This window comes from Cervus canadensis, chromosome 15 (genome assembly GCF_019320065.1).
Source record: "Cervus canadensis isolate Bull #8, Minnesota chromosome 15, ASM1932006v1, whole genome shotgun sequence".
Classification (NCBI taxonomy): domain Eukaryota; kingdom Metazoa; phylum Chordata; class Mammalia; order Artiodactyla; family Cervidae; genus Cervus; species Cervus canadensis.
In genome coordinates, this window is record NC_057400.1 from 65,373,234 (window position 1) to 65,400,216 (window position 26,983).

The 26,983-nt window shown below is 35.5% G+C and overlaps 1 protein-coding gene across 3 annotated transcripts in view; it reads right to left on the reverse strand.

Annotated features, from left to right (window-relative positions):
- The window catches only part of CALCRL (calcitonin receptor like receptor), a 127,375-nt gene that overhangs the window by 9,468 nt on the left and 90,924 nt on the right, over positions 1–26,983 (reverse strand). For all 3 annotated transcript variants that reach the window (XM_043487566.1, XM_043487563.1, XM_043487564.1), the window contains 4 exons: positions 8,938–9,064; positions 4,950–5,103; positions 3,349–3,409; positions 3,199–3,265 (listed from right to left, as the gene is read on the reverse strand). In XM_043487566.1, coding sequence (XP_043343501.1) covers positions 3,199–3,265; positions 3,349–3,409; positions 4,950–5,103; positions 8,938–9,064 — 409 coding nt within the window. The remainder of the gene's footprint in view (positions 1–3,198; positions 3,266–3,348; positions 3,410–4,949; positions 5,104–8,937; positions 9,065–26,983) is intronic.

Genomic DNA, 26,983 nt, shown 5'->3' on the forward strand with positions numbered 1-26,983 from the left:
ACTGGGCATAAAAATATTCCACTACTATTCTTTTAGAGAATTCAATGGAGCATATGCTTCAAAAATAAACAGCTAACTATAGTCCTGATGGAAACACATCTATGAAAAGAAACATGGTTACAGACATAGGAATGTCTCTGCTAAAGACAAAAGCCACATAAGCCACTTCAACAGGTGTAAAAATGAAATGTGATGAATCAACACATCAGCTGCTATTCCACCTATCCTACTGTATTCCCTCCCAGGGCATTCATTGTTATTTTAAAAGTTTTGACTAAGTGGAAATTACTACCAACCCATAGAAGAAGAGGTATAATGCAATTTTATCTGTTTATAAATTGAGAATATTTTATAATCCTAATATGCAAAAATCACAGTGATAAAAATCAGTATAAATATTGCAATTTAGATGCCCATTATAAGAAAATTTCTAAATGCAAAGTGCTTCTCCAAAATGCAAGTCTGAATTAAAATGTGAAACTAGAAATGAGAATGTCCTCCTGATTTTCTGCAAATACTTCCACTTGTTTTAAATACAAATAGAGCAAGAATTGTGAAGTTCAGATGAATTACATCTGAATCTCATCTATCTTAAAGAAAAACTAAGTAAGTAAAAAAGAAGAAACATATTAACTCCAACACCCATAAAGTTCACATAGGTGGTAGGTACAATGGGACATTTTTCACACCGTGATACCACCTCGGGTCACAGCAGGAAGCCTGATCCCAGTGGCAGCAGGATTCCTGAACGTACTCCCCTACTAGATTAGCCAGCAATCACTTACCTATGCACCAAAGTGAGCTAAACATTTCTCACTAAACACAAATTAAATGTATCCTCTCTTAATTTCCCCTTAGCAAGGTCTCAAAAGTGCTGTAGCCACTCTATTACCACTCTGCTCAACAGGAATTTTGGCAGAGGAAGTCTGAGTGGAAAGAAACTGATTGTGGTTGAAATATTTTATTTATAAAAATTGTGCAAAAAACATGTGACCATATAAACAATCACTAGAGCACCTCCCACGATCTTAGAATTGCCCAGTGACAAGACCTAGAGCTGAAACAAAGGCAGAACATTTTATCCTGGCAGAAAAAAAAGGGTTCCTTTTTGTCAGGCCAGAAAAAAATAGAAAAATGGTTGTGTACATAATGTGGATTTTCACTTCCTTTCTTACTGAGCAGCTAGATGGGCTATATTCCTATGTAATATTTTATCCTAATTGCACCACGCTCTCTAACTGTGCTAATTGCTGTTACATTTCTCGCTTGTTAAGTGCATTTATTATTTCCTTAACCTTCTAATTTAGAATTTTGAATTTCATACCCCTTCTAGAGTCAGATTACTTATAATAAAATTTTACCTTGTATTTTCTCTGTAAGGTTCTGGATGACCCCCCTAAAGAATCATGATTTCTTTGCATTTTTCTCAAAACCGAATCATGGTATCATGTAGAAATTACAAGTGAAAATCTTTTAAAAACTGTTCTTGAGAGGTTACTATATTCTAGGCACTGCTTTACAAGATACCTCTCCTTTAATCCTTACAATACCCTGTGAAGTATTTATTCTTATTTTTCTACAGTTATAGATGAAAAACAAAGGCGCAGAAACGCTCAAAACAAAACAAAACTTGCCCTGAGATACACAACCAGCAATGGTAGGACTAGGTTTCAATGCTGGTTCTTCCCAAGAATACAAATCTAGGATTTCTCAGGATATGGCTTGAACAGTCTGTCACACATGTTCCTGGTATGTGCAGGTAGCAAGTAGGGAGAGGGGGTCTGCCTCTGAAATGTTCCTAGAGTCTACAGTAAAATTTCCATGATATGTAATAAATTCTAGGTGTTGATTTTTTTGAACTGGACATCTCGTAGCCAAGCACAAACCAGAAATTTTACACTCTTTCTGTGCTTTACATATGCCCGGCTAAGCACTTTGAATGTATTAACTCATTTAATTACTTGTTAAAAAATTAAAAGTCTGTTATTGCATCCTATATTTTGCAAGTTAAGAACTTTGAGGACTAGAGTGGTTAGTTTCATTGCATAAAGTCACACTGCAAGTAAGAGGTAGAAGAAGAATTCACACCCAGGCAATTAGCTTCTAGAATTTATCCTCTTAACTGCGATACTTCTGAAAATAACTCAACAATGATACACTTGAGAATGGCATGAATAGTATTCTAACATAACCACATACTAAACTGCAACTAGCAAATATAGTAAAATAATAGACTATTTCCCTAAAAAAAAAAAAAAAAGAACCCGAGAAAAAGGGTTTGAATTTTTGAATTTTTATGTATAATTAATATCAGCTGTAACTACAGTCTTAGAAACTGTAATTTGGTTCTGGTTTCTAATGCTCTATGAGAGAAAGCATGTTAATTTATTTCCCCATTGGAACGATGTAATAAAAGTTCTGAATCTGATTTGTTTCCCTGCAACCACACTTAAAAATGTCCAATTGATGCAGTTGGATTAAGTGCTGATCATTATAATAATAAACAACAGTTTAAGCAGTCTTTTTTTCCAAATTAAGGTCTTCCTTTATTGGAATATTAGTTTTTTTTACCATCACAGGTGTGTAAATTTTTCCTGATCGCCACCCCACTCACTAGGTCCCTCCTCTGCCCTCCTCTGTTCTGCTTGGCACCCAGGAGGCTCTGAGGCAGCTCTGAGGACCACTTCATCACCAGACTTTCTTGCCCTCAGACATTTGCTGCATTTGGCCAATGGGAGGAGCCAGGAGATCAGAGCATGGGCAGAGAGAGAAGTTTGAGTATTTCTTTCTCCTTTTTCCCTGTTAAAAAGGCTGTGGTTTTGGCAGTAACTGTGTTCCTCTACCCAAAGCCAGACTTCCTATTGGGCCAGCCCTCCTCACACTCACCCAATCCCAGGAACACAGTTTAGTCCTCCCATCTTAAGTCTAGCCATGATAATAGCTTCCCACTGTTGGCCCCTGCTACCTCACCATCCTTGTGAATTAGTTCCTTTACTCTTTTTGCCAACACTTCAAATAAGCCCTCCAGTTATTTAAAAAAACCCTCAAAGAAACCAGTACCTTCATTAAGCCATCTTCAATCAAACACTGAGTATGCTAAGTCCACTGAAATCCTAAAGGATACCATAGGCTAGATGTTTCAAGAAATAAAGTTGCACTATGAACAGTGATGGAAAAAGAAGCATTTTAATTACATACCAATAAAGCAGCACAAATTGGGCCATGGATAATGTAGAGAAGTTGCGTATCAGAACTGATCCAGCAGCTAGGGAAAAAAGCAGGGAAATTATGTTGAACATTTTCATTCTACTTACTTCCAATTAAAATAAAAAAGAGAGATTATCTTACTTGTCATTGTAATATAATCTTCTGGCAACAGCATGAATACAAGCAGGAATCAGTGGAAATCCTGTAAATGTCAAACAGAAAATAAATAGGCAATTTTTTCTATAGATGGAACTCTTAAAATATATCATGAAACTTGAAACTCAGAGATAGTCTAGGAGCAAAAATAACTGGCCATTATATGCTTATCAAGTAAGTATTATCTGTCTAGTTGAACAGTAAATTTGGTAAAGTATTAGGTATCTATATTTTCAAGTATGTGTGTGTATATTTATTCTAATATGAGGAGACATTTTGAATCAGTGGACTCCAGAGCCTAAGTTCATAAATGTGCTGCCTATTCTCAGAAGCTTAGAAGAAATTCAGAATCCACATATTTTCTGTAAGATGGAATTGGCCAATATTTTGTAATCAGTAGGAATGTGGGAAGAAGTGGAGACTGACTATGTGAAGAAGAAAAGAAAGAGAGGGATGGTTTATATATCAGAAAATTTGCATGCTCTTAGCATTCTAAATCAGATATTTCAAAGATAAAATGAAGATATCTTTTATAAGGGTAACCTGGATATACTAATAGCCTCAATACATGGGCTTCCAGGTGGTGCAGTGGTAAAGAATCCACCCGCCAGTGAAGGAGACACAAGAGATGAGGATTTGACCCTGGGTTGGGAAGATCCCCTGGAGGAGGAAATGACAACTCACTTCAGTATTCTTGCCTGGGAAATCCCATGGACAGTGGAGCCTGGGGGCTACAGCCCATGGGGTTGCAAAGAGTTGCATACAATCGAGCACATACACATACACAGATGGAGTAAACTGAGCAAAAATTGCACTCACTTGGGAAACATATATCTGATATTTTTATTATCAATAATATCAAAAAATCAATAGAAATAAAATTTATTTCAGTGAAAAAATAAAGATGGTGTGTTTATGGTACCTGTATATCTCTACTTCTATTATCTGACTGGATAAATAGATAGATGGATAGATATATAAATATACTTTCAGTTTTGTTTCTGGAAACTAGTTCTACTGCATTCCTTTTTAACATTTTATGTTTCTCTTTATTCCAGTTATTTTAAAAATATGCTAAACATGTATTATTTTTTGTTTTGTGAATAATAAGACGTCAGATGATTGTGTGGAAAAATATTTTTTTGGCTGTCAATTCAATTACTGAATCCTCTACTCTTAAAATGATCATTTTTTTTTAAACAAGCATTTTTAGAATGGAAGTTCAAAGCTAGCTAAGACCAATGCCCTCATTTTGTACATGATGAAAAAGGAAATTCAGAATACTGCAAAGACTAGATCCTTTAATTTATAATTCTATTGTTTTAGTCACTACATATTCAGCCAAAACATACACTGGAGTATTAAGTAGAAAAAAAATACCTGTATCGTTAATTGTCCTGTAGTTACTGAAAACAGTGAGTCAGTGGTACTTCAAATATTTTAATTTACAGCAATAAGCAAAGGTTAATCAGTTGATATTGTTTTAAAAATGATTAATCATAAGCATATTTTTATTACAAAGGAACTCTGCATCCTTCAAAAGCTTTTTTAAAGATGAATCAGTAGATATGCATAATGGCACTTACCCCAGCCAAGAAAATAATACCACATCAAGTGCTGCTTCTCTGCGAATACAGCCACGACGACAAGAGTGTGTAGGTAAATGCCTTCACAAAGCATCCAAAAGTAGTTACAGCCCATCAGGTAAAGATGAATGAACTGGGACACTTTACAACTCACCTGCGCGGGGGAAAAAAGAAAGCAATATATACGTCACACACACACACACACACACACACACACACACACACTGGGACACTTTACAACTCACCTGTGAGGGAAAAAGAGAGCAGTATATACGTCACACACACACACACACACACACATACGTACACACATACATATGTGTATGTGTTTGTTTTTTAGCTGTGTCACACACCTCAGGGGATCTTAGGTCCCTGACCAGGGGTGGAATCTGGGCCCCGGCAGTGGAAACACAGGCCTAACCACTGGACCACCAAGGGATTCACAGAAAGCAACCAATATTTAGTTGTGTATAAATGAATATGTAAAGCAATATTCTAGTTTAGTTTAGTTATACAGAAACACAGAGTTTTCTCTCTACACCAAATTTTTCCCACTAATGATTCAGATTTGTAAAGGCCAGTCTTCACTCCTATCTAATGGTTCCTCCTTAAAGTATTTAGCCACTGACTCCAGAGATTTGTGATACATCTCCCAGGAAATATGCAAATTCCAAATTTACTACATTTAGTGAATGTGTATTTTCTTAATATTGTAGCTATTGTGTAATTACAAGTAAAAAAGTTTGCCCATGAATACTTTATGTCTATTTTAACTATGTCATCATGAACTCCTTGATTGTTACATTCTATTGGAAAACTTTTAATAATTATATTAATAATTTTAAAAGCATTCATGAAAAGTGCCAAGTACTTGAGGAAGCCCTGCATGCTACCAGTGCATATGCTTATTAAATAATAATCTAATGAACCCATTCTTTTTTTTTTTTTTTTATACAGGATTTGAGGATTTCATGTAGGTAAAAGAAGAAAAAGTTATGCTTTTCCTTCCTCTTTTCCTGAGGTCTTCACTTTCTATTTTTTTTTTTTTAATCTTAAAGAGACAGGAAGAGAGGTTTAAATGTTGCATAAAGAAAACACAGAGGAGTAAGAGCTATTGTTTAATCCATCAACAAGAAGAATAAATTTAAAGCTCTCCCAGAAATACACAGCCAGTTTCTCCCATCAACCCCAATTTTCAGACTGGAACTCAAATACTTAGTGGATATTATCATTGTTTTTAGAAGAACAAGTTTTTTTCACTGAAAGGAAAACTGGAAATTAGATGCACTAGAAAATAAATGTTAGATTATCATAGAATACTAGTAATAACATTTGTGTATTGAACTGGCTTAAAAATACTTTTGTGTGTATTATTTTATGTAATCCCCAAAGTAATTCTGTGAGGCATGCTTTATATCACTAGTCACATATTTTATAGACAAAAAACTGAGTATTGAAGAAGTTAAATGATTTGCTAATATTCATGCAGCATCAATCAAACCTACACCCTGAACATAATTTTGTTTTCTCGATCATATGTTATACCTTCTGACTGAGGATAATTAAAAAACTGTTCTTTTATTAAATACATCTGCAATATGTGTGATATCAAACACATTGTATTAAATGTTCTCTCAAAAATAAAGCTGAGTTATTTAACTGCGTATATAGAAATAATAGGCCTCATATATAAAATTTTATTTGTATAGTTTTTAGATACACGTATCTAATTGGGACAATTCCCAGGTGACTCAGTGGTAAAAATATCTTCTGGCAATGCAGGAGACACGGGTTCGATCCCTGGGTTGGGAATATCCCCTGGAAAAAGAAAAGACAACCCACTCCAGTATTCTTGCCTGGGATATCACATGGACAGAGGAGCTGGGTGGGCTACAGTCCATGGGGTCACAAAGTCAGACACGACTGAGCCCACAGAACATACAGTTGGGCTTCCAACCCCTGATTTCATTAAAAAAATTAATCTACAAACTATTATGATAAAAAAGTGTACTGTAGAAAAATACTTTTATGACAGCTGCTGCTGCTAAGTCGCTTCAGTAGTGTCCGACTCTGTGCGACCCCATAGACGGCAGCCCACCAGGCTCCTCCATCCCTGGGATTCTCCAGGCAAGAACACTGGAGTGGGTTGCCATTTCCTTCTCCAGTGCATGAAAGTGAAAAGTGAAAGTGCATCGCTCAGTCGTGTCTGACTCTTCGCGTGGACTGCAGCCTACCAGGCTCCTTCATCTATGGGATTCTCCAGGCAAGAGTACTGGAGTGGGATGCCATTGCCTTCTCGGTTTATGACAACATTGGTGTTATAAACAGATAATAAATTTTCCAAGAATATATTGAAAGTAACTATATTACATTTTGCAACTTAGGTGTTAAATAGAACATCCTTGTATATAAGCATAATATTTAGAGTTTCTGTCTCTGAAGCTTTATGACAAAATTCCGAATCTCCTTGGCTCTGAAGAAATGCACTCTAAAGTGGTAGGATATTCGCCAATTTTTTTGTTTTGCTAATTATACTCCAGTGTTTCCTCACCCAGTGACTTAATTTTATTTTTTATTTTTTTGCTGAAGGCTTTATTCATTTATTTTTCCATTTATTTTTATTAGTTGGAGGCTAATTTCTTTACAATATTGTAGTGGTTTTTGCCATGCATTGACATGAATCAGCCATGGATTTACATGTGTTCCTCATCCCGATCCCCCTTCCCGCCTCCCTCTCCATCCCATCCCCTTAGAGTGGAACATATACAAGATTAAGCAATCCAGATGCACATCTTACAAACAATGCAGGGAATTTTAGAAGTCACCCTAAAAGCACACATAAAACACACATGAGAAGATTGGTTATTGACTCATTGAGTGAAAATTCCTTCCCTTCCTTCATTTCAATAACTAGATAACTTAATTTTTAAAAAACTACTTTATGTATGCATATATACATATGCATACAAATCTACATCCAAAACTGTAGTATAGATGCAACAAATATTATAAAAGCAGGCAATTAAAAAACTCAAATTTATGATTGCCATTTATGCAGATATTTTAATTTAAATATAACTTAAATGCCCATAGAGTTTGCAGAAAATACATACCTTTATATAAGTAAATGTCAGGTTATGTTTTTAAAATATAGTTTTTATGTTATGATAATTTCTGTGCTTCTTTTGTATGTCTTTTGATACTTATAATAAAACCTGTGCTTCTAAAGCGACTGTAGGGAACACTTTCTAATGGCTTGCTGAGGCAGTGAGGATTGGGTAGAGTACTTCCCTGGTGGCTCAGAGGTTAAAGCGTCTGCCCGCAATGAGAGAGACCCGGGTTCGATCCCTGGATCGAGAAGCTCCCATGGCGACGAAAATGGCAACCCACTCCAGTATTCTTGCGTGGAGAATCCCATGGAGAGAGAAGCCTGGTTAGGCTACAGTCCACAGGGTCGCAAAAAGTCGGATATAACAGAGAGTTCACTCACTCAGAGTACTTTAAAAATTTTATGTTGGTAAAAGTTAACATTATACACACATAAGTCATTTCTCCCCTGGTTTTATTAACTCTTTTAAGTCAGCCTGATATCAAGCATATAATTTACATTTTCCGTTTTCATGTCCTGTCTTTTTCTGACTACAGTTAGTTGCTTTCATTGATTTTTTTAAATTTGATTGAGTAAATATTATGTCACACCAGCATTAAGATTTTAACCATAAAACGAGGTGAAAACATGTAACATATCGATAACTGAAACAAAGTATTTTTCCTTTTGCTGTTCAATATTTATAACTTGGGGAACATTGAGATATATTTACCTTTCTCGATTGGAATATAGCTACATATACATACTCTTTATGTGAGAGACATAAAATATGCATATATTAGTACTTAATCGTATACATATGCATGTATGAACCCCTGCTCCCTACCTCTCCGATTTCTTCCCCATTAACCCCTTGACCTTAGACCTTGTTTTACTTACAGGATTTGTGGCCACTAAGGCCTGGTTGTTGGCCACTGCCGTGAGATGAATGATGGTTATGATAGAATTACAAACGAAAGAGAAGAACAAATTTTTGTGCAAGGTAATCCTTTGGCAACTTAGGCTCCTAAAAGGCAAGAGAGACCAAAGTGTGTTGACATCATAAAATGTTTCTACATTTTGTGTTAACAATCATTCAAATGAGATGCATTCACAATTCATAGCAGCTGCTCCAAATTTGGAAGAAGCACTTTTTTCTCCCCAAGATTTACTCATCTTAATTACTCATCATAAAATCTTAATTAGGGAAAACCTATAATTACTTAAAACACAGACACATAAGTTGGTTCAGTACAGGTAGACATATGTAAGGACAGGAAATTTGTACAAGGCCTCCACATAAATTTCTTCCTTTAATCTCTCATCATGATTAATATTCTAATTCATTCTGAAGATGTATAAACTCATATTCAGTGTAGATAACCGATCAAAAATCATGCAGCTAATTAATTCGAAACTTTGAATTTGTCATCAAATTCTCACATAGATAAGGCTCTTTTCATTATGCCACATAGGCAGTTCTATCTATATAGTCTTTTTATGGTTATTTATGATTGTTCTGTTTGTGTACCTCCTGTATGGTAGCGGTGATTATGTAGACCAATCATGAGAAAAATAACATTGTATTTAGAAGAGATGAGTTTTTGCCATACATTGACATGAATCAGTCATGGGTGTACATGTGTCCCCCCATACTGAACCCCAAACCAGCACAATATTGTAAAGTAATTAGCTTCAATTAAAACAAATAAATTTAAAATAAAAAAAGAAGAAATGAATTGATAAAAATATAGATTTAGCAACCAATGAGATTCATTCAGCTTTACTGAATTTTTTTTTTCAATTGACCTAGCCATAGTTAAGACATAAAAATATTACCTCCTTTTACTGCAAGTCCTCATGTGTAAAACAAAATTACATTGGCTAGATGGAGTTCATATAGAAATAGATTTCAGGAGCAGATGTCATTAATGACAAGTACCGCTGCTCTTCAGCTTGAATCCACATTTGCTCTACAAGATTGTATATGGCTGCCTTACCTATAATCAAAGACCATCTCAAGTACTACCTTTTTATTAAGAATTATTATGAGTAGAGTTTTAAAATAATAGACAAGATTCCACTAGAAAGTGAATACTTAATATCAATACAGAACATATATGTAGGAAGACATGAGAAATCAATTTATTAGAAAGACTTAAAGGTCATTTTCATTTTTACACAATTATGCAATTAAGATGATCGACCTAGATAATCCACCCTATATAACTCAAGCCAATGACTACTACTTTGGAAACTTTAAGAAGGTTTTAACTATCACCTTATATTAAATAGACTGTGTTCCCAGGATATTATAGTTAGGCTGGGATGCCAAGGTTTTCTATATTTTAAAATGCAAAGTTTAAGCTATATTGTCTCTGAAATCTCTTGCAGCTAAAGGTCTATGATCCTATGTATATAGCTCTAGTACTTTAAAGGATTTTAAAGTGAGTCCAATCCAAATCAAGATTTATAGAATTTCAATGCATGCCTTTCACAGAAGTGGGTGCTCTCAGGGAAACTTCTCTGAAAGGCTTCATGAACAAGATGGCCCACAGATCAATCACTGTGTGTGAGACAGTCACAGACCCACAACTGTGGAGTCCATCTGGGGTCCATCTGGAGTCCATCTGGAGTCCAAACAGAAACAGCTGAGAGCTGCTGGTATTTGCTTATTAGAGAGTCCTTAATTTAACTTGACTTTGCAATGCATGATAGTAGTGAGAAGCAGACAGGGATCAAGAAACAGTGTAAAAATGATACTCTAAAGAGAAGAACTCTCTTTGAAAGTTTTTGAATAAAGGAGTGGCATGCATCCTGCTATTTAAGTGAAGACATCATTGAGGCAAAGATGGCTCTATTTTTGATAAAATGCCATAGCAGTGATGAGTGTTTTGTGTTCAGTGAGAGTGAAGAGAATTAATGAATGTGATAAGTCTAACAAAAATATTCTTTTCAAATCATTTATGCATATTATGTGTAGTTTACTTCTCTTAATTTATAACTCTTCTATGTTGAAAATTATGAACACAAAGAATTTGTCCACATGGTCTTATTTTTAAATGCCTGTCTTGAGTTTACCCTGTGTCTATGGAATACCAACTATTATTTAGGGAAAGACTGCTTACCAATGCAAATACAAAATGCCCAGGCCCTTTTTTAGTAACAGAATTTAGATAACTCAGCTACCATCATGGGAAAAGAATGTTTTCCTTAACTGGGTTGTTTTGCCCTTTTCTGCTGAACACACTTATATCCAGTTCCATTGGTTAAGACACACACACACATATATATATAAACAAAATTTCATAGTTTTCAAATTATGACCAAAAGAGTAGGAGGGTTTGCTTAGACAGCATCAGAAATATTTGTTAAGAACTAAATTGGAATGAATGAAAACAAACATTAAAAAAGGTTTTTAAAAACAGCTATTCATGATAGAAGTAGGAGCTGAAAGATATGAGCTGAGGAGCATAAAACAAACAGCATTTTTAACTGTTGATATTTATAGCATTCACATGTGAAAAGATTGAAAGTAAGTAAAATAAAATGCCAACTGTAGTTAGTTGCAAAACAAATTTAATTTTTACTGTGTTCATTTTAAACTTCCTTCTTTTCTCTATGATAGTTTGTATTTCTGTTTCTCTGAGAATTCCCACTTTTCTAATGACTCTACTTTCTCAATCTAGCTTGAAAGGTAAAGATTTAAAAATGAGCTGCTGGTATCTGTTCTCATTTAAAATTGTGATTATTGTGAATACAGACAAAAAAACATGTTTCTTATTCTTTTATTATGTGATAAAAGAATATACCACATTTCCCTCTAGACCCAAACAATGCCATAGGGGGCTTCCCCAATGGCTCAGCAGTAAAGAATTCATCTGTAATGCAGGATACTCAGAAGATATGACTTCATTCCCTGAGTTGGGAAGATCCCCTGGAGGAGTGCATGGCAACCCATTCCAGTATTCTTGCCTGGAGAATCCCGTGGACAGAGGAGCCTAGGGGGCTACAGTCCATAGCGTCTCAAAGTGTCAGACACAACTGAGTGACTAAGCATAATACCATAGTAGGGGAAAAAATTTGAAATGATGGAATGAAATTCTGTTGTAAATGAATTATTAAAATCAAAGCCAAACAAATACTTGAGAGGACACATGAAATCATTTCAATAGACATGTAAAGCTTATTGTGAATGTCTTACAAAATTATTCTAATAATATATTAAACATAGATAACCTGCCATATGTAACTCAGGCCATATACTTCTGCTTCAGAAATCCTGATATTCCATTTACTCTCTATATTGTTGAAACATAGTGAACCATTGCCAAATCATTTTTCAGTTTGTTTTGTATAAAATATGCCTTACTATCCACAACATTAACCTATAGCTTTGGTTTCTTCTATTTCTTCCTCCAGGTTCTGTGCAACTTAAATGTAGACAAATGCTACCTGACATGATTTATAACAATATCTAGTGGTAAAAATGGTTCACATTTTTCTAGTGATGCATACTGTTTCCTTTTAAAATCATTCACTAATACATATAAATACCTTAAGTCAAATAAAATCAACTTGAAAATAAAAACCAAAATACATACTTGGTAAACACAGTGGTTTGTTTAAATGAAATACTAAAATTGCTGGGTATTTTTTCAAATGCTAACCTGCAACCAAAATAACCTATTCCAAATTTTTAAATGTGATTACTTAACTCTCTTTATCTCTCTCTCTATATATATATAAACTGTTTTATAGGCTTAGAGATTGTTTTATGAAAATCTCTGTCTGCTTTCTTTAAATGTTATCCTAGTGTAACCACAGAATAGAAAATATGGTTTGTGGGTCCGGATTGTTTCCATTTCATATTCTTGACATACAGTTATATTAGAACACTACTTTAATATGCACTTTTGATAGTTATATGCACAATATGCACTAAGCTGAGTTATAGAGGCAGTTGGCATAAGTGTGTCCACAAACCAATTATACACCATGTGTAATGTAACCATGCCTTTCAATTCTCTTTTGGAACAACTAGAAGCAGGTAACATCAAGTCAGAGTGGGTTTTGAAACCTGACCTGAGATTAAATCTGGACTGTGCCGCCTACTGAAAGTGCAACTTTGGACAAGTCATTTAAAATCCGTAATCTCCTGTTTCTTCTCCTTTTCTATAATATAGGATAACAATAGTACTACATAGGATTGGTTGGCAGGTTAAATGAGTTAAATAATGTCTAGTGCTTAGTATAATATCTAACCCATAGTGAATATTCCAAGTTAGGTTAACTATTATTTTTAACATAGTTTTCATATGGCTAATTTTAATTAAATTCTCTAATAGTTTTCTCTCACAAATAATAAAATAGCATCATTTTATGCGAGAAACATAAAACTACCCATGTTTTAAGTAATGCAATAACATGGTGTACTGTCACCTTTTTATTAAAAACACAAGAATTTAGCATCAGAAAGATAATTTCCATGTGATAAAGGGCAATGGGTCAAGCAACCTAAATTTCCTTCCTTAGGAACTTTATCCTTCCTAGCATTGTCTGCAAATTACCACCTTCCTTACCATGCTGACCCCAGGTATCATGCTGCTCTATAGTCAAAGTTCTGTCACAGTTTGAACAAAATACTTGCCTTTGTTTCCCATTTGGTTTTGACATGAGATAGAAATTTCCAAACTACTTTACTCAGTGCTAACCCTGAGCAAAACAATTCATAGAAGGAGGAAATACAAACAATGAAAGAATCGCCTGCTCTACAGTGTACTGCTTCTTTATGCTAATTTATCTAATTTAATTTCCCAAATGCTCAGTTTTTTCCACAAGAAAACACACTCCATGTATCCAAAAGGAAAGCCTGTGCCAATCAGAATAGAGCCAAAAACAACAGGCAGAAAGCAATACCTATATGGAAAGAATAAGCAGCATGGCTACCTTTTGTCTACTGGATACAGAATCTTGAGTTGATGGAATTAGTTGGTTATATATGACACAAAGTAGACATAACCTCTAGCATTAACTCTCTTTAGAGGCTGCTCATGATCCATTTGGCCAGATTTAGAAAGAGTCCAAGAATGTTTCACCCAAGGTGCCCAATGAAGTCCTGCTAGAGAGGTCTCCATCATGGGCCCTCCTCCCATGCCTTTCAAGATTGCTCATTTAATGTTACATGTAAGTACAGGCTGCATAAGGAATAGACATGCTCATTTTATGTGGCCAAATAGTTTGTTCTGAACTGCCCCAGTGTAAGTGGACTTCCTGGTCTCCTAGTGGGCAGAGAATTAAAGAAATAGTCTGGCCTTCTAAATGCCTGTGATTCTTACACAATCTCCTGCCCCTCAAAACAAAACAAAACAAAAAAACATGCAAAAACCAAAAAGACCCACAAAACTGCAAAAGTCAAAATCAAACCAAAAACAAACTTTTTAGAGATAAAATTCATAATAAAAGCAGACATCATAATATAGGAGCTTTTACAATATCCCAGCCACAGAGATGAGTACTTTACATTCATTATCTAACTTAACAACCCCTTGAAAATATCATTATCCCTTAATAAAATTGAGGTAAGTTTCTCCAGTTCACAATCCTACTGAGTCTCTTAATATTCATTTAGTTATTTATAACTATTTTGGATGCATAATAGTATATCTTTTTTGTGCACTGTTTCTAGATAACCAGGGAAGCAGTTGTGAGCAATATAGAGCAAGATCCTGATCTCATGTTACTCATGGGACAGTGGAAGGTAAATGGATACATGTATTACATAATGCAATTCTAGGTAGTGTTATATGCTCTTTAGAAGTTAAAATAGGATTATGAGATTGATAAAGACAGTGGCCTTTTATACAGTTCATGAGGTTCTAACAGCAAGTATACTGGGGTGGTTTGCCAGTCCCTCCTCCAGTATAATGTCTCTGCTTTTCAACACATTATCTAGCTTTGTCATAGCTTTCCTGTCAAGAAGCAATTGTCTTATGATTTCATGGCTGCAGTCATCATGTGCAGTGATTTTGGAGCCCAAGAAGAGGAAATCTGTCACTACTTCCACTTTTCTTCTTCTGTTTGCTATGCAGTAATGGGGGCGGATGCCATGGTTTTAGGTGTTTTAATATTGAGTCTTAAGCCGGCTCTTTCACTTTCCTTCTTCACCCTCATCAAGAGGCTCTCTAGTTCCTCTTTGCTTTCTGTCATTAAAGTGGTATCATTCACATATCTGAGGTTGTCGATATTTCTCCTGCCTATCTTGATTCCAGCTTGTAACTCGTCTAACTGGGCATTTCTCATGATGTGATGAGCGTGTAGGTTAATCAAGCAGGTGACAGAAGACAGTCCTGTTATACTCCTTTCTTCATCTTGAAGCAGTCAGCTGTTCCATACAGGGCTCTAACTGTTGCTTCCTGACCTGCATACAGGTTTCTCAGGAGACTGGTAAGATGGTCTAGTATTTCCATCTCTCTGAGTTTTCCACAGTTTGTCATGATCCACACAGCCAAAGGGTTTAGTGTAGTCGATGAAACAGAGATCGTTGTTTTTCTGAAATTCTATTGCCTTCTCTATAATCCAGCAAATGTTGAAATTTGATTTCTAGTTCCTCTTCCTTTTCTAAACTGCTTGGACATCTGAAAGTTCTTGGTTTGCATAAGTTAAAGACCTTCCTAGAATGGGAGATGAGTGCGATTATCTGAAGGTTAGCACATTCTTTGGTACTATGCTTCTTGGGAACTGAGATGAGGATTGACCTTTTCCAGTCATGTGGCCACTGCTGAGTCTTCCAGATTTGCTGACATAATGAATGCAAAACCTTGATGCCATCATCCTTTAGGGATTTGAATAGTTCTGCTGGAATTTCATTGCATCTACTAGCCTTATTAACAGCAGTGCTTCTTCCCAGTGGTCATGTATGGTTGTGAGAGCTGGACTGTAAAGAAGGCAGAATGCCAAAGAATTGATGGCTTCGAACGGTGGTGCTGGAGAAAACTCCTGAATGTCCCTTGGACAGCTTGGAGATCAAACCAATCAATCTTAAGGGAGATCAACTCTGAATATTCACTGGAAAGACTGATGCTAAAGCTGAATCTACAGTATTTTTGTCATCTGATGCAAACAGACAACTCATTGAAAAAGTCCCTGATCCTGGGAAAGATTGAGGGCAGAAGGAGAAGAGGGCATCAGAGGATGAGATGGCTGGATGGTACCACCAATGCAATGAACATGAACTTAGGCAAACTCAAGGAGATGGTGAGGGACAGGGAGACCTGGCATGCTTCAGTCCCAGGGGTCACAAAGAGTCTGACATGACGGGGCAACTGAACAATAAAGACTATGGCCAGAGTGAGGGAAATACTCAAGATAGAACTGAAACTGGAGAAGATAGGCGAGAAAAACATTCCAAACAGAGGAGGCATCCTGAGTTAAACTTTTTTGTGTGTTTTACAAAGTTAAAGCTTAAGGTTTTTGAGCAGCAAAAAAGACAGAAAATGTGAATAAAGCACAAAGAAAAACTCCACATTTTTTTATATTAAAATTAGGAAAATTAAATTCAAACAGCATAAGTTACTAAATGACTGCTTGATTCTGCAGCTCATTACTTTTATGTAATGTCTTAATGTTGCATCAGCAAATGCTAACTGGATAAGTAATATCCAATCATTCTTGGGTTTTGTTTTTCCTAACTACTAAGAAGATGCTATAGATGGAAGGGCTTACTTTGCTTTCTCCTTGTATATAGTTATATCAGTGAATATGGTCAAGGAAATTCTATAAGAGTAGAAGGTTTGTTGTTGTTTAGTCACTAAGTCATATCCAACTCTTTGTGACCCCATGGACTGTAGCCTGCCAAGCTCCTCTGTCCATGACATTTTCCACAGGCAGAATACTGGAGTGGGTTGCCATTACCTTCCTCAAGGGATCTTCCTGACTCAGGATTGAAGCTGCATCTCCTCCATTGGCAGGGGGATTCATTACCACTGAGCCAAGCGAGATTGCAAATCATATTATGATTTGGGGAAGAAAGATGTTACTTATGTGCCTTCTATTTCAAATTATGAAGTTTTAATCCATTCAAATAATGGTCTAGTTTTCGTACCAAGCAGCAGGTCATTTGCATTCTTAGGACAATTTGTCATTTTGTTTCCATGAAAATTTACTTATGCTTAAATAACAATTATGTTTGAATATACTTTATAAATACACTTATAAATTGTTTCTTATTTATAAAAATATCAACAGAAATATGTTATCTTTAATATATAGTTGTAGTTTAAATAATAAATTTACTCTTTAAAATAAGTCCAAATTCTTTAATTCAGTTATTTACTTTCTATTTCCATACTTGGACTCCTCCATAAACTAGTACTAGCAATTACATTATAGAGGGACTGGTTTTTGTTAGAGTAAATCCATTACTTCTTGTAACAGTTTGTCCTTATTTAAATCTGATACTCTAATGTGGAAATGCAATGTTTTTCTTATGTAATTACACAGGACATAGTTAAAAACCTTTCCAGCCAAGACTAACATTACTAAATAGGAATATTTCACCTCTCATCATATTCCTTTTGAGAGGGAAGGATTTTTCAACACATTGATTAAATTAATTAATTTGGAAATAGACTCACTGAGCTTGTCCTAATATAACATTATACAAAAAAAACAGTTAATTTAACAACAACCAGTGTTAAGCTGAAAGAAGCCTAGGATACATACAATAGAATAGAATGTATCTCAGAACTGTAGGCACAACAAATAGAGAATATACTCTTATCACAAGTGGAGAAAACAAGGAAGGTCCTGGGCAGGCACTCAGAGGGATGTTGCTCAAGGACCACTACCTGTCTATTTCTGGACACAGCCACTGTTAAAATTTTTTTTTTATTATTTTAAGTTAATTAATTTATTTTAATTGGAGGCTAATTACTTTATAATATTGTAGTGGTTTTTGCCATACATTCACATGAATCAGCCATGGGTGTACATGTGTTTCCCATCCTGAACCCCCCTCCCACCTTCCCCATCCCATCCCTCAGGGTCATCCCAGTGCACCAGCCCTGAGCACCCGGTCTCATGCATTGAACCTGGACCGGCGATCTGTTTCACATATGATAATATACATGATTCAATGCTATTCTCTCAAATCATCCCACCCTCGCCTTCTCCCACAGAGTTCAAAAGTCTGTTCTTTGCATCTGTGTCTCTTTTGCTGTCTTGCATATAGGGTCATCGTTACCATCTTTCTAAATTTCATATATGTGCATTAGTATACTGTATTGGTGTTTTCTTTCTGACTTACTTTACTCCATATAATAGACTTCTAAACAGTGCAGATTTTCCAGATTTTACATAACCTATTTAAGTGATAGTTCTGATTTGTAAAAACAGGTACATCAGAGTATGGTTTGTAGAGGAAGATTCTCTTTTCTCTGTTTCAATGTAAGGTTTCTTTAAATAGTTAGCTTTGTTCAAAACCAATTTAAAGAGTCAGTCATAAGTAATTTTCAGGTGAAAAATTATATCTTAAAGAGGAAAACCATACTTGTTCGAATTTCAAGAGATAGATGAAGGAATTGGAAATGAGATAAAAGTTCACAATATTGACTGAATATTTTTATATATGATCTAAAAAAAAGGTGAGAATTTGTGACACTTGCCCAGAAAGCAGAAATGAAGCATTAAAGGATCATTTTATTAAGCTGAGAAAGCTTTGGTCTATCAACTGGATAGATTTTTCTTTTTTTTTTTCGCTGAATTTTATTCAGGACATTATCTCAACTACCTAGAAATGATATCATTGTCTATATAGATGCAAATATGCAACTTGGCTTTAGAATTATTTAGAAGCACTCCCTGAAATGTCAGCAAAATTAAGATGATTAAAAAAAAAAAGCTACCTTTTTCTACATGCAAGTTACATGTGCTCTTTTATGTGTAAGAAGAGGTGAAGTCCTTTGTCTAAGTTAAACATAACAGCAAGATTTGCTATGCTCTCAGATATTAAACAGTAATTAAAATGTAATTTATAGCTAATTCCAGTAAAGCTTATTTATTTTTTTATCTAAAGGATTCTGCTTTGTTTTTCCAAGGATCATTATGAGTAAGAGCCTCCCAGGGCTTGGCAAATCCTAAAATTCTGTCTCTCTCTCTTCCCCTCCCTTTCTGTTCCCTTTCTTTTTATCTCCCACTCTTTTTCCTTTAATTGATTCTAATATAAAACTGAAGTATATCTGGTAAATAGTGTTTCATGTTCTCTGTTTCTAATTTAAAGCATGGCTGAGCAGTAGACTTTTCTTTTTTCTCTCTAAATAAAAAATAACAAACAGTACCCTAAATCAACTTTTTGTCCAGTTTTGGTTTTTATTAGGATGGACCAGTGACCTTCAATTAACAAATGAAAAAGAAAAAGCTGCCTCTACCCTCTACTAAGAAAGAATGACTGCAGTTTGAGGTGCTGGGTTCAGAAACAGAAGTGAGACACTGATAGATTTTTGTACACACAATGATTTTATGTGAAACATCAGCCCCCCAAGGAATTGTTTCAGGTTAGTTGGAAGAAAGCAAAGATTTCTATTGTTCCTGACTGTATGAACACACTTTATTAACCATTCAGTTAAGCATTTTCTGATGTCCTTGGTCTTCTTTGGATCTAGCTGCAGGGTATCCTATATTATTTTACACAGATACTTCTACTGGTTAGAATTGTAGAGTCTTAGTCTAATGTCTTTCTTTGTTGATGGAGACAACAGAGGCCAGACAAATTCAAGAGACTTGTCCAAGGTCACAGATAAGTCATGGAAAAGTCCATCCTACAAAAATGTTTCCAAATCCATTCATGTTTTCATTCCTTGAAAATGTGTTAACTGCCTGCTGCTGCTGCTGCTGCTAAGTCACTTCAGTCATGTCTGACTCTGTGCGACCCCATCCCTGGGATTCTCCAGGTAAGAACACTGGAGTGGGTTGCCATTTCCTTCTCCAGTTAACTGCCTATTATGCACAAGATTACATACTAAGCCCTGGAACATGTAAAGAAAGAAGCAGTGATGACTGTTGCTCTCATGGCACTAACTTTGTCATGTTCTTTCCATTTTTTCTTATTTTAGGACACAGTTGTTTTGTGTTGATAGTGGCTTTTCCTATTTTAATAGATAGTTCTGGGGAGTATGTAATAAGAGTGCATTAAAATCAAAGACTACAAATTCAAGTACTGAGTCAGCAATGTGGTATATTGTGGACATAAACAAAGTTTTATTATTGACTAATTTATTAATACTTAATCACAATTTTTACTGACATAATTATACAACTAATTGTTCATTCATTGTGTATTGACTTTGAGGTAAGAGATAGATGGGCTCCAGGTTGAACATTTGCAATCAACCAGTCTCACTACTGTCTCACCAAGATCATTTTTTCTACGGGAATGTTATAACAATTTCTTTTAAAAATGTGGTGCACATAAAACTAGAAATAGCATTCTTTAATTATATTTTTAAAGAGCTCACTGTTAAAATATGCCCGTCAGGGATAAATGTTTATATAAAATCTTTTAATGGACTAATATAGAGAGCAAAAGTGATAACTGTGTCAGTAATAGTGTTTTCTAAATGAGACTCTTTACTTAACAATGCATGCATATCATCTCAGTTACAATATAGATATTATAGAATCTGCATTTTAAAGATGTGAAATTGACAATTAGAGAAATTAAAGAAGTTATTGCATGCTAGGCACTAAGGAACTGATGAAGGTAGAATCTGAAACCAGACATGCCTGCTGAGAGAACATACTCTTAACCACTCACCTGTAATGAAAGATGTCTAAAACAGAAAAGGGAATTTAGAATGCTATACCTAGGACAAACTTGACCCCGTTTTCTCATGTTTTATCTAAAGCCTGAGTTTGTCTAATAAAAAAGAAAAATGAATCTGAAGCTTTGCTTCTTTCTGGTCAAATTCTCCATTTTTAAAAGATAAATAAAAACAAAATTACTAAGGCAAACAGAAGTACATAGATGGAGAGGAACCCTAGGAAACTTAATTAACTATGTAGACTATAAGTAAAACTAGGCATTGTATTAGATAATATCTTCATTTCTTATATTATAATTTCTGCTTGTTCAAGTTCTGCCCTTTATTCAGCACTTGTTTCATTGAGTTTATCACCTTAGGGATCTTCTGATTCTATGAGTCAAGTGAGTCTTTCCTTTAATGTCTTCCCACAGCTCTTTATTGCTCCACAATAGTTTTTTTTATTGTTTTTGTTTTTTATTTTGTATTACTGACTCTACACATGGACATCCCCAGATGGTTAATACTGAAATCAGATGGATTATATTATTTGCAGCCAAAGATGGAGAAGCTCTATACAGTCAGCAAAAACAAGACTGGGAGCTGACTGTGGCTCAAATCATGAATTCCTTATTGCCAAATTCAGACTTAAATTGAAGAAAGTAGGGAAAACCACTAGACCATCTAGGTATGACCTAAATCAAATCCCTTATGATTATACAGTGGAAGTAACAAATAGATTCAAGGTGTTAGATCTGATAGGCCTAGTGCCTGAAGAAGTATGGACGGAGGTTCATGACCTTGTACAGGACATTGTGATTAAGATTACCCCCAAGAAAAAGAAATGCAAAATGGCAAAATGGTTGTCCGAGGAGGCCTTACAAATAGCTGAGAAAAGAAGAGACGTGAAAGGCAAAGGAGAAAAGGAAAGATACACCCATTGGAATGCAGAGTTCCAAAGAATAGCAAGGAGAGATACGAAAGTCTTCCTCAGTGATCAATGCAAAGAAATAGAGGAAAACAATAGAATAGGAAAGAGTAAAAATTTCTTCAAGAAAATTAGAGATACCAAGGGAACATATCATGCAAAGATGGGCATAATAAAGGACAGAAATGATAAGGACTTAAAAGAAGCAGAAGATATTAGGAAGAGGTGGCAAGAATACATGGAAGAACTATACAAAGAAGATCTTCAAGACACAGATAACCATGATGGTGTGATCACTCACTTAGATCCAGACATCCTGGAGTCGGAAGTCAAGTGGGTCTTAGGAAGCATGACTGCAAACAAAGCTCGTGGAGATGATAGAATTCCATTTGAGCTGTTTTAAATCCTAAAAGATGCTGCTGTGAAAGTGCTACACTCAATATGTCAGCAAATTTGGAAAACTCAACAGTGGCCACAGGACTGGAATAGGTCAGTTTTCATTCCAATCTCAAAAAAGGAAATGCCAAAGAATGTTCAAACTATCACACAATTCCACTCATCTCACATGGTAACAAAGTAATGCTCAAAATTCTCCAAGCCAGACTTCAACAGTATGTGAACCGTGAACTTCCAGATGTTCCAGCTGGATGTAGAAAAGGCAGAGGAACCAGAGATCGAATTGCCAGCATCCGTTGGGTCATCAAAAAAAACAAGAGAATTCCAGAAAAATATCTACTTCTGCTTTATTGACTATGGCAAAGCCTTTGACTGCATGGATCACAACAAACTATGGAAAATTCTTAAAGAGATGGCAATACCAGGCCACCTTACCTGCCTCCTGAGAACTCTGTATGAAGGTTGAGAAGGAACAGTTAGAAGTGGACATGGAACAACAGACAGGTTCCAAATCAGGAAAGGAGTACATCAAGGCTATATATTGTCACACTGCTCATTTAACTTATATGCAGAGTACATAATGCGAAATGCCAGACTGGATGAAGCACAAGCTGGAATCAAGACTGCCGAGAGAAATATCAATAACCTCAGATATGCAGATGACACCACACTTACGCCAGAAAGTGAAGAAGAACTAAAGAGCCTCTTGATGAAAGTGAAAGAAGAGAGTGAAAAAGTGGACTTAAAGCACAACATTCAGAAAACTAAGATCATGGCATCCAGTCCCATCACTTCATGGCAATAGATGGAGAAACAATGGAAACAGTGACAGACTTGATTTTTTCAGGCTCCAAAATCACTGCAGATGGTGACTACAGCCATGAAATTCAAAGACGCTTGCTCTTTGGACAGCATATTAAAATGCAGAGATAGTACTATGTCAACAAAGTTCGGTCTAGTCAAAGGTATGATTTTTCCAGTACTAATGTATGGATGTGAGAACTGGACTATAAAGAAAGCTGAGTGCTGAAGAATTGATGCTTTTGAACTCTGCTGTTGGAGAAAACTCTTGAGAGTCCCTTGGACTGCAAGGATATTAAACCAGTCAATCCTAAAGAAAATCAGTCCTGAATATTCATTGGAAGGACGGATGCTGAAGCTGAAACTCCAATATTTTGGCCACCTGTTGTGAAGAACTGACTCATTGACAAAGATCCTGATGCTGGGAAAGACTGAAGGCAGGAGGAGAAGGGATCGACAGAGGATGAGATGGTTGGATGGTATCACCAACTGGATGGATGCGAGTTTGAGTCAGTTCCAGGAATTGGTGATGGACAGGGTAGCCAAGCCTGCTGCAGTCCATGGGGTCACAAAATGTTGGACATGACTGAGCAACTGAACCAAACTGAACTATTATATAGGTATAATATTAGATGACTAAGTAAGTATAGTCTACATGCCTACATGATTGATACAGTCTAAGGGCGAAATTTGTTCCTTTTACCATTTATTGGAAGATCGTTACATGCTAAGTACTTTGTGAATCTTCTCTGCCAATATTTCAAATAATGATATGGCTCATTATAAAGAAACAGGCTAACTGAAAAGCATAAATCGGAATAAGTCCATGCTATTAGTAAGTGTGAGATGGCAAGATTTGCATATATCCCATTTTTTAAATTACTGTATTTCACTATCCATTAAAATTAACTTGTGCCTGAAATCAAGTATATTGCGCTAACTCATCATTGAAGAATCTTTTTTACTGTTGGTAGCTTGATAGGGATTGCACTGAATCTATAGATTGCTTTGGGTAGTATACTTATTTTCACTATATTGATTCTTCTGATCCATAATATGGTATATTTCTCCATCTATTTGTGTCATCTTTGATTTCTTTCATCAGTGTTTTATAGTTTTCTATATATAGGTCTTTTGTTTCTATAGGTAGATTTATTCCTAAGTATTTTATTCTTTTCGTTGCAATGGTGAATGAAATTGTTTCCTTAATTTCTCTTTCAGTTGTCTCATTTTTAGTGTATAGAAATGCAAGGGATTTCTGTGTGTTAATTTTATATTTTGCTCTGTATTCATTGATTAGCTCTAGCAATTTTCTGGTGGAGTCTTTAGGGTTTTCTATGAAGAGGATCATCTGCAACAGTGAGAGTTTTGTCATCTGCAAACAGTGAGAGTTTTACTTCTTTTCCAATCTGGATTCCATTTATTTCCTTTTCTTCTCTGATTGCTGTGGCCAAAACTTCCAAAACTATGTTGAATAGCAGTGGTAAGAGTGGGTACCCTTGTCTTGTTCCTGACTTCAGGGGAAATGCTTTCAATTTTTTACCACTGAGGATAATGTTTGCTATGGGTTTATCATATATGGCTTTTAATATGTTGAGTATGTTCCTTCTATGTCTGCTTTCTGGAGAGTTTTTATCATAAATGGATGTTGAACTTGTCAAAGGCTTTCTCTGAATCTATTGAGATAATCATGCATTTTTTATCTTTTAATGTGTTAGTGTGGTGTATCACATTGATTGATTTGCAAATATTGAAGAATCCTTGCACCCCTGGGATAAAGCTCACTTGGTCATGATGTATGATCTTTTTAATATGTTGTTGGATTCTGTTTGCTAGAACTTTGTTAAGGATTTTTGCATTTAAATCATCAGTGATATTGGCCTGTAGTTTTCTTTTTTGGTGGCATCTTTGTTTGGTTTTGGAATTAGGGTGATGGTGGCCTCATAGAATGAGTTTGGAAGTTTATCTTTCAATTAGAACAAATAATTTCACAATTGGTATGGAATTACAAAAAACCTTGAATAGCCCAAGCAATCTTGAGAAAGAAGAATGAAACCAGAGGAATCAACCTGCCTGACTTCAGGCTATACTACAAAGAAACAGTCATCAAGACAGTATGGTACTGGCACAAAAACAGAAACATAGATCAATGGAACAAAATAGAAAGCCCAGAGATATATCCATGCACCTATGGACACCTTATCTTTGACAAAGGAGGCAAGAATATACAATGGAGAAAAGACAATCTCTTTAACAAGTGGTGCTGGGAAAACTGGTCAACCATGTGTAAAGAATGAAACTAGAACACTTTCTAACACCATAAACAAAAATAAACTCAAAATGCTAAAGATCTATATGTAAGACCAGAAACTGTAAATCTCCTAGAGGAAAACATAGGCAAAACACTCTCTGACATAAATCATAGCAGGATTCTCTATGACCTACCTCCCAGAGTAATGGAAATAAAAGGAAAAATAAACAAATGGCACCTAATTAAATTTAAAAGCTTTTGCACAAGCAAGAAAACTATAAGCAAGGTAAAAAGATAGCCTTCAGAATGGGAGAAAATAATAGGAAGAGAAGCAACTGACAAATAATTAATCTCAAAAATATACAAGCAACTCCTGCAACTCAATTCCAGAAAAATAAACAACCCAATCAAAAAATGGGCCAAAGAACTAAACAGACATTTCTCCAAAGAAGACATACAGATGGCTAACAAACACATGAAAAGATGCTCAACATCACTCATTATCAGAGAAATGCAAAGCAAAACCACAATGAGGTACCATCTCCTGCCAGTCAGAATGGCTGCTATCAAAAAGTCTATAAACAATAAATGTTGGAGAGGATGCAGAGAAAAAGGAACCCTCTTACACTGTTGGTGGGAATGCAAACTAGTACAAACTATGGAGAACAGCATGGAGATTCCTTAAAAGATTGGAAATAGAACTGCCATATGACCCAGCAATCCCACTGCTGAGTATACACACCGAGGAAACCAGAACTGAAAGAGACATGTGTACCCCAGTGTTCATCACAGCACTGTTTACAATAGCCAGGACGTGGAAGCAACCTAGATGTCCATCACTGACGAATGGATAAGGAAGCTGTGGTACATATACACAATGGAATATTACTCAGCCATTAAAGAGAGTGCATTTGAATCAGTTCTATTGATGTAGATAAAACTGGAGCCTATTATACAGAGTGAAGTAAGTCAGAAAGAAAAACACCAATACAGTATATTAACACATATATATGGAATTTAGAAAGCTGGTAACGATGACCCTATATATGAGACAGCAAAAGAGACACAGATGTAAAGAACAGACTGTTGGACTATGGGAGAAGGCGAGGGTGGGATGATTTGAGAGAATAGCATTGAAACATGTATATTATCATATGTGAAACAGATCGCCAGTCCAGGTTCACTGCATGGGGCAAGGTGCTCAGGGATGGTGCACTGGGATGACCCTGAGGGATGGGATGGGGAGGGAGGTGTGAGGGAGGGTCAGGATGGGGAACACATATACACCCATGGCTGATTCATGTCAATGTATGGTAAAAATCGCCATAATATTGTAAAGTAATTAGCCTCCAATTAAAACAAAAAAATAAATTAATTAATTAAATAAAATAAAAGCTGAAAAAAATTGAAAAATAGAATCTTTTTTAGTTCATTTTGGAAAATGATAGTTAACTCCAGTTTCAGGATAAACTTTAAAAATCAGCAATATAATTAGCTGAAAATCTTAATTTTTCTTTTATGTAGTGGCCAAGAACCAAACTCCATATATTGGCAAGATATTTATTTGCTTTAATGAGGTTTTGCCTATGTAGCATGCCACAATCTTTTTTTAAAAAAGCTTTTTAAATTTCAATTTAAAAAATTTTAAAATCTAAAGGAAATTTGTGGCAATTTACACACACACACACACATATACATTACGTATAGTATTCTTGATTGCTTTTATACAAGAAAGCCTGATTTTTTTTTTTCTGAAAAAAATAAAGTTTATTA